The following is an 8,121-nucleotide window of genomic DNA, read 5'->3' as shown; positions in this document are numbered from 1 at the left end:
ATAGACATAACATATTAAATAAAATATGTCTGTAATTGTTCTACAAAAAATTAATTACAGTGAATCCAACAATAGATGTTTAAATATAATATACAATTATTACAATTATTAGATTGAACTGAAATAGCATGAAGAATAAGAAAATAATTTTAAAAATGTGCATTACGATGAGTTAATTAATCAAAATATATACTAAACTAAATAGTTCATAATATATAACAAACTTTACAGTTATAGTAAGTTTTTTTATATTTAAAATCAGAGTTATATACATGAACAATTAATGTTATATATTTATAATTTGAAATTTCTGAAATCACCAATTATTAAATCCATGAAAATCATAACCAACAACTTTCTTTTTTTTGTTAGGCAATTCTTCGTTTTCAATTCTAAAAAAATAAAAACATTTATTATAATAAAAAATAAGGGTCTACTTTGGAAAAAATGATTGCTTTAACTATACATACATAAAATGAAAATTAGAAACATATTGGGATAATTATAAATTCTAGTACAAAATATCTTAAGATATCAACACATATTTTTTCAAACCCAAGTGTGAAACATAGTTAAAACACATTTACATTTTACGTATAAAAATGATTTTGTATGAATGCATTTTGTCTATATTTCCAGTGGGAAAAAAAATGGTTAACACCATCTTAAAGTCAATTTAAAATAAAATAAAATAAAATACTTGTTTTTTTGTAAAGCTGAAGGGTTGATGTATTTCCCTACTCCAGATTTAAATGTTTTGAGTTTAACACCTGGAATTGCTATACTTGATATTTTATTTTCTTCTGTTTGTACATTTGAAGCCACACTAGTCCCAGGTGTATTTATTAATGCCTCTTGCCTTTCTTCTGCTATCTACATAGAAAAAAATCAGAAACAATAATATAATAATTATTAACACCAACACTTAAACAAACACAATTATACCAAACTATTTAGGATTTATACCTTATCATCAACTTCTTGAAATGGATCAACAAATACATGAGTTTGCAATATATTAATATCAGTAATTGGCCGATCTTTATTATCCACTTCGATTTCTTCGATTGCATTAAGTGTTTCAAATCCTCCTACTATACGTCCAAATACTGTATGTTTGTTATCCAAATGTTTACATGAACGGTATGTAATAAAACTATAACAATTAAACAGATGTATTGTTGATTGCATATTTTAATATTTATATCTAAATAAGCAATATTTATTAAAATACCACAAATTAAATTGTTTTAATTTATGTAGAATACTAACAACTGTGATTTATTTGTATCAGGACCAGAATTAGCCATAGATAATACACCTCGTCCAGAGTGATTTAAATTTTGTTTAAATTCATCTTCAAAAGGCTGTCCCCAATACGATTCACCACCTTTTCCGGTACCTGTTGGATCACCACCCTGAACCATAAAATTACGAATAGATCGATGAAATTTTGTACCATTGTAATAATCTTTTTGACAAAGTTTTATAAAATTTTCACATGTCTTAGGTACTTCTTTACAAAATAATTCCAAATTTAATGGTCCATAATTAGTAGTTAATCGAACATAACCTGTAAAAATAAACAATTATCTGTAATACACTTTCAATATCATTTAACATTTTTCTTAAACAACAGTTTAGAAATGTTAAGCTCACCCTTTTTCTTTATACGCTCAAATCGGATTTCATTCTCTTCTATAATTGCTGATTCATGTTCCAGCACTGGAACCATTGCAGTCGATGTAAAGCTAGCAGCTACACGGCCAGTAGAGTAATGAGCCTTGAAACAAAGGTTAATCCGTTAATGGAAAATCTAAATTTTATACAATATTGTTATTTGATTCTTACAGTATTTAATTTATCTGGTTTTTGTGCTACTTCATCGACTTTTTTTGCTGGTTCTTTGTAATCTCGATCCAATGTATCCAATATATCTCTTGTAGTTTTTGACACTGATTTTAAACGCCCTTCTGGGTCCTTAGATTGTGCTTCTTCATCTAAGATATTAAATAAACTGTTTATAGTAAATACATAATGATATGTGATTATAATTTTAATTATGTTTACCGGGATCCACAACTTTAATTTTTTTTACAACATGGTGAAATTTTGCAATATTAAATTTTGTTAAATTAGTTGGATCTTGAAGAGTGATCATGTCTTTACGCAAGAATGGTTCGTCTGTTAAAAGATCTTTCCAATTTTTTGTTTTAATATTCAATTGTTCTATAGCCTAAAAGTACAAATGTTTAAAATAAATCAAAAAGAAAATAATCGCAATGATTTACCTCATACGAAAAAACATTTCCTGTTGTTTTAATTGCTACAATATGTGAATGTTTAGTTAAGGATTTGAACAAGACTGGACAATGATACTCCCCTGCTGCATTACGATGGAAGTTCAACTTGATTAATTTTTTCAACTCAATAGCCTAAAATATATAATAAAATTTATGATAATAACATAACACAAAATAAATGTTAAATACAATATATTAACCTTTCCTGTCACTGGGTTGTGTTTAAACTGTTTTATATATTCAAGTAATGCTTCATATTCGAAAATATTACCATCAGGGTCGCAATATGGTGTCTTGAAAGCGACAAGTGATAGGCAACAATGGTCAAATGGCAATCGAGCAAATTTCGGCTTTTCAATACCCGGTCTTTTTCCGCCATACAGTGTAGACCATTCTGTGTACGTAAGGTACCTAAGCATAAACAGTGGAAATACATAATAAAGTAATTATTTAATTAAATTAATGCAGTTAGTAGAAAGTTAATCTGTATGGTATAATGATATATGTTTTGAACAATTATATGACAAAAACTTACATTTTATCTTTTTGATGCTGTCTCTTACCCATTTCAAATGATTTTTTTTAATAATAAAATCAAAAATTGTCCAATAAATTTACAACGACACTCACTATTTGTAAATATTAATTAATTACTTAATACTAAATATTTAATTGTCAATTTGTCATCAGTAACTTATATTATTCAGTATTTTAAATTTAAAAAATAATAGAATAAGTTAGTTGTTAGTATAAACAAGATGGATAATGGTCATAGATAATAATGGTGAAAAGAAAGATCTTTTACTGATAATAATAGTGATAAATACTGACCACTGCACAGAATATCTAAAGCCGTGCTGTGGACTACTGATATTTATTATCACGGAATATAACGTTCTTATCAATTTTTATGAAAAAACATATCGGCTTACTTTTCTCAAAGACTTGTCATTACTCGAACACTAGAGTTGAGTTCATTCAGGTTAATTATTAATATACTATATTTTTTTCTCAATTCTCCGTTAAACTATTTAATTTTCACTGCAAACGATGTACAAAATACCTCGATTAAATACCGTAAGTGCAATAATTGAGGGTTAAAATAATCTATACAGTTCTTTACAGTTTCTAAAATACTGATACTTGTTTACAGGTCGGATCAATTTTGGCTAGGCAGAAGGTTGTACATTTTGAAACTTTGGGCCATCACCTACGTGCTATTAACACATCTACCAATGAAGTCAAACCCAAGTAATACTAGACTAAGATGAAAATCAATGCAATGTTAATAGTTTTGAAGTTTTTATTTTTGATTGGTACTTGCATTTCAGATCTCGATTTTTGTTTTATGTAATGGGCACTGTACTCACCGGTGTTATGGGCACAGCAGGAATCGTTGTCTATTCAAAAAATGATCCTAAATTTCGAGAGCTTCTAACAAATAATATACCAGGCGCTGACAAGTTTATAAAAGTCTGTTTATTTGAAGATACAGAGTTTGTAGATAAGAGCAAAAAAATAGGAGGCCGTGTGGTTTGCAAGGTTGCACAGCAAGTAAAGTCAATAAAAGAAAGGTAAGTTATACTTTTAATTTTATGTAGAATTGTTGTTATTCTTATAATATTTATGACAATTTATGGTACCTAATTTAAATATGATTTATATTTTATTTTTAACAGTATTGGCATTGATCAAAAACATAGTTCTGTGGAAAAATCTGTAGACCCAAGTAAATACAATTTTAAATTTATTTGTAATTAATAAATTATGGCTAGATATGAATTTAAAGTTTTAAATTGTTGTTAAAAATAATATAGTTTTTTTTTTCAATCTATTAATTTTATTCTAGTTTATAGAATACCAATTTAACACATAGTTATTCACAATCACATATCTTTAACATGTTTTTACTATATTTTTTTCTAGTTAAATCAATTACCAATAGTTTTCAATCATCTGTTTCTCCAGCTTCAAATAATGAACAAAGGATACCAAAAGAAAAACAAGGTTATAAGTTACAATTTATTATAATTTACTAATAAATAGATTAGGTGACTTATTATATTAAAAATCCTTAAAATATGCAATTAAATAGATTCTTTTTATTTGAAAAAGAAACCAATAATAAGTATAGTACTTAAATAAAAATTTTAAAATGCTAAAAATAATTGAAATTAATAATAATTATTGAACCTAACTCAAGTATATATTGATAAATAGGACTAATAATTGTTATTTTTGATATTTATATCAAAATTAAAGGTAGTTTCTAGTTATACAATGTGGTGGTGTGTTGGATTCAGGTATGATATACTGTCTTTCAATATACGAATACTACTATCACACTTTCTGTCATAAAATATAGACCCTAGATGTCATTAAGTTTCTAATCGTACAATACTTAATAGTAGTCTCATGTATTATAAAATATATATTACACTTATCTCATAAAAATTATTAGATGTAAAAAATACACCAATATGCTAACAAATATTTAAATATACTTATTTCCTAAAATACTGCAATATATGCAAATAAAATCTTGGTATTTCATCTAAATAATTTACTAAATAAATTTATATATTACCTAAAATAATTGGTGGCCTCGACAAAAAAATATGCAAATGCTAGAAGTTCCAAATTTTACATTAATAAGTAATAACTGAATTAAATATCAATATTTTTTATTTTTAGAACCCCAGCAATCTAAAAATCAACCACAGAATGAATCCATCAAAGCTAATTTTGTACAGACTAAGCCTGCTGGTATATTTATTTAATTTTAGTATTATTGTCTATTGTAGTCAATTTATTACATATTATATATTATTTAATTTGGTATTCTACTTTTTCAAATTAAAGCTTAATGTTGTTTAGAAAAACTTCAAGAACTTCCACCTGCACCACTTGATTTACCACCTCGCCAATATACATTAGAAGAACTAGAAACTGAAATTCTTAAAAATTCTTCTTTGGGTATTAGCGCTTTAAAAAGTGCAACTGAAGCAATAAATGGTAAATATACAAATATTCAATTTTATTCAAACATTAATATTTTTATATATTATAAAATAGATTATTATGAAAATGTTTATAAACTCGTCAATAATACTACAGAAAACATAGATCCAAACTTGAGTGTTAAACTACAAATCCTTGAAGATAAGAAAAATAAAATTTATAACAATGCATATGAAAATGCAAATAAATACAGGTAATATCAATTTCATATGATCAAGAATTTTTGTACAAAATTATTCTTAGATGCTCATGTTTTAGGAAAGAAATATTAGAAATACAAAAACTATTAAATAACTCTAAATTTGAGGAAACTTCTGACAAATTAGCCAAGACTATACACAGAACTAATGCAGTATTGGAAGAACTGAAAAGTGCTAGTATAATATTGGAAAATGAAGTACATAAGTTGGGTTACATAAATAAATATAAGTCCAGTATCAATGAAGCACAAGCGAGCTTGATTGTAATTTTTTTGTTTTAGACCGTATAAAAATATAATAGTTAAATACTTAAATTAAATTTTTTTGTCTACAGGCTGAATTTGAATCATTGTTTCCAGGTTCAGACATAACTCAACACAAAATTAATATTAACAATAATGATTTTGATATATTTCTTCTGTATGCACTAAAAAAACTAAACTATTACAAAGACAATCTTTCCAAACAAGAAGTGAATATATAAATTAAATTTTAAAATATTTAACAGTGTAAAAGAGTTTTTTTAACATCATATTTTTTACATAGGCAACTTTAGATCGTAAAATAAACAATGCAATGAATGCAGATTTTTTGAATGTTGAAACTATTAATGAGATGAACTCACGTTTAAATTCAGAAATTCATAAATTAGATGAACAATTTAAACATCAGGTATGACTAAAATAATAAATATATTTATTTTTCTATTTTTTTGGACAAATTAATTAACATAATTGTAAACATATTGGAAATTGTAATTTTTATTTAGGATTGTAAGTCAATGTATTAAGAATTGTAGAATGTTCGTAAGTTGTAACACAAACAAAAAACATATGTCATGATTTTTTTTTCTAGATGTCCTTACAATTATTTAATTTATTTTCATCTTGTTGTTTTGTCAACAATAGTCTTATGTTTAAAACGGTTAACTTATTGTGCTTACTTAAATTCTAGTTAAATCAATTTAACATAAAAGTTGATGAAGACTTGAAAGAACAATTGAAGACACATAAGAAAGCACATGCAGATCTTATAACTAAAGCAGTAGACTTTACCAAGGAAGAATTTGAAAACAGAGTACGTCAAGAACTATCGATTATAGAAAAATTAGAGCGTCAAAAATATCAATCACAGTTAGATTCATTGAAATCTGAACTTCAAAGTGTTATTGATAATTTAAACAGTAATTATACAATTTAACTGTTGTCAAATAATGTTTAAATATATTAAGTTAGCTTATATATTATAGACGAAGTTGAGAAAGAAAAAAAACTATTTACCAATAAATCAATTTGGGAAGCAAGCAGAAATCTAAAATCTTCTCTTGGTAGTTCAAATAATGAACAACCAATCAACATAAAAGATCAAATAAATGCTATCAAAAAATTAGGAGGTATGACTTGATTTGAAGTATTTTTATGTTTATCATAAATTCATAACACATAGTCTATGCATTGAATTTGTTATCAAGTTTATGATACATTTTTCAGCTTCAGATTCAATAGTGGAAGAAGTAGTGAGTGCTGTTCCCACCAAAGCTCTTGAAAATGGTGTTTTATCTAAAGGCCAACTAAAAGAAAATTTTAACCAAGTAGAAAAAAGAGTATATGAGACTGCTCTTATACCTGATGATAGCTTCAGCTTACCTTTAATGGTATTCAGTTATTTGGCTAGCCTCTTCGTTGTACATCATTCACATATTTCACCTAGTGAAGTGAACAATGAAGAATTTGATCCCCTAGAATTAAACACTTATGAAATTGTTGAAAGAGCCAGGTACTTATAAACAATTTAATAACAAATATTTATATAATATTTATATTTTTAACTTAACCGCTTTTTAACCTGTTGCAGGTACTGTGTTGATAGAGACAATATTTTACAAGCATTGCGATATTTAAACTTGCTGACGGGATGTTCACGAGTCGTTGCTAAAGAATGGATAAAAGAAGCCACAGTTTTTTTGGAAACAAAACAAGCTGTTGATCTTCTATTGTCTTACACTACAAGCAAATCTTATTCATCTGTTAATGGCAATTAAATGTATCTGTTATTTTAATATCACCAGTAGCCAAGTAATTAGAAAGCATAATAATAAATGTTTCTATTTTGATAGGCTTACATATTATGTATTTGTTATACATTTTCTGTTTATTACTCTATGTCAAATTCCAATGTAAATAAACATTTTAATTATATTTCACTGGAAAATTTTACAAATTAATAATTATTAGCCACTTTTATAAATATTGTGATAGTTTAAACTTTGAACTACTCAAAATGAATAGGTTTTATATAGGTGATTAAGTAACCACTTATTATCAGGCAGAATAATAAGCAAATGTAACTTTAAAAATTAAAAATCTTTTAAAAGAAAATAAACATGATTTGTAATTAGTCATCTATCTGGGTATTTGAATTATAATTTTTCCTAACATTTTAACAATTTTATTAACTTACTAATATTAGAATTCTGTCTTGAAAAAAAAGTTCATTGAGGCTTCCTTACCATTCAAACCATGATTTTGCATTATTATATTATTTATTTATTTCTAAATATCTCATTAAATCAATACAAAATATAAAAAATGTCAATT

The 8,121-nt window shown here is 25.8% G+C and overlaps 2 protein-coding genes across 3 annotated transcripts; one reads left to right on the top strand and one right to left on the bottom strand.

Moving 5' to 3' along the window:
• Positions 1-230: 230 nt before the first annotated feature.
• LOC132923515 (RING-type E3 ubiquitin-protein ligase PPIL2) lies at positions 231-3,076 on the bottom strand. Its single transcript, XM_060987562.1, has 10 exons — positions 2,839-3,076; positions 2,504-2,714; positions 2,292-2,435; positions 2,071-2,236; positions 1,852-2,000; positions 1,660-1,783; positions 1,273-1,573; positions 967-1,156; positions 701-873; positions 231-392 (listed from the first exon to the last, which is right to left on the bottom strand). The coding sequence occupies exons 1-10, from the start codon at positions 2,868-2,870 to the stop codon at positions 317-319; spliced, it is 1,566 nt and encodes a 521-aa protein (XP_060843545.1). The 5' UTR covers positions 2,871-3,076; the 3' UTR covers positions 231-316.
• Positions 3,077-3,212: 136 nt separating this feature from the next.
• On the top strand, positions 3,213-7,925 carry LOC132923513 (MICOS complex subunit Mic60-like). 2 transcript variants are annotated; one of them, XM_060987559.1, is made up of 15 exons: positions 3,213-3,380; positions 3,457-3,554; positions 3,635-3,877; positions 3,983-4,032; positions 4,230-4,310; positions 4,998-5,069; positions 5,181-5,318; positions 5,379-5,517; positions 5,583-5,787; positions 5,859-5,996; positions 6,071-6,196; positions 6,479-6,707; positions 6,774-6,917; positions 7,015-7,300; positions 7,379-7,925. In XM_060987559.1, exons 1-15 carry the CDS (start codon positions 3,354-3,356, stop codon positions 7,563-7,565), a joined length of 2,163 nt encoding a protein of 720 aa, XP_060843542.1. In that variant the 5' UTR covers positions 3,213-3,353; the 3' UTR covers positions 7,566-7,925. The 2 variants fall into 2 exon arrangements, with proteins under 2 accessions (XP_060843542.1, XP_060843541.1); XM_060987558.1 differs by having other exon boundaries at positions 5,568-5,787.
• The last annotated feature ends 196 nt before the right edge of the window (positions 7,926-8,121 follow it).

This window comes from Rhopalosiphum padi, chromosome 2, assembly GCF_020882245.1.
Source record: "Rhopalosiphum padi isolate XX-2018 chromosome 2, ASM2088224v1, whole genome shotgun sequence".
Classification (NCBI taxonomy): Eukaryota; Metazoa; Arthropoda; class Insecta; order Hemiptera; family Aphididae; genus Rhopalosiphum; species Rhopalosiphum padi.
The sequence above is the reverse complement of the archived record's forward strand: the minus strand, read 5'-3'. Positions and strand labels throughout refer to the sequence as shown.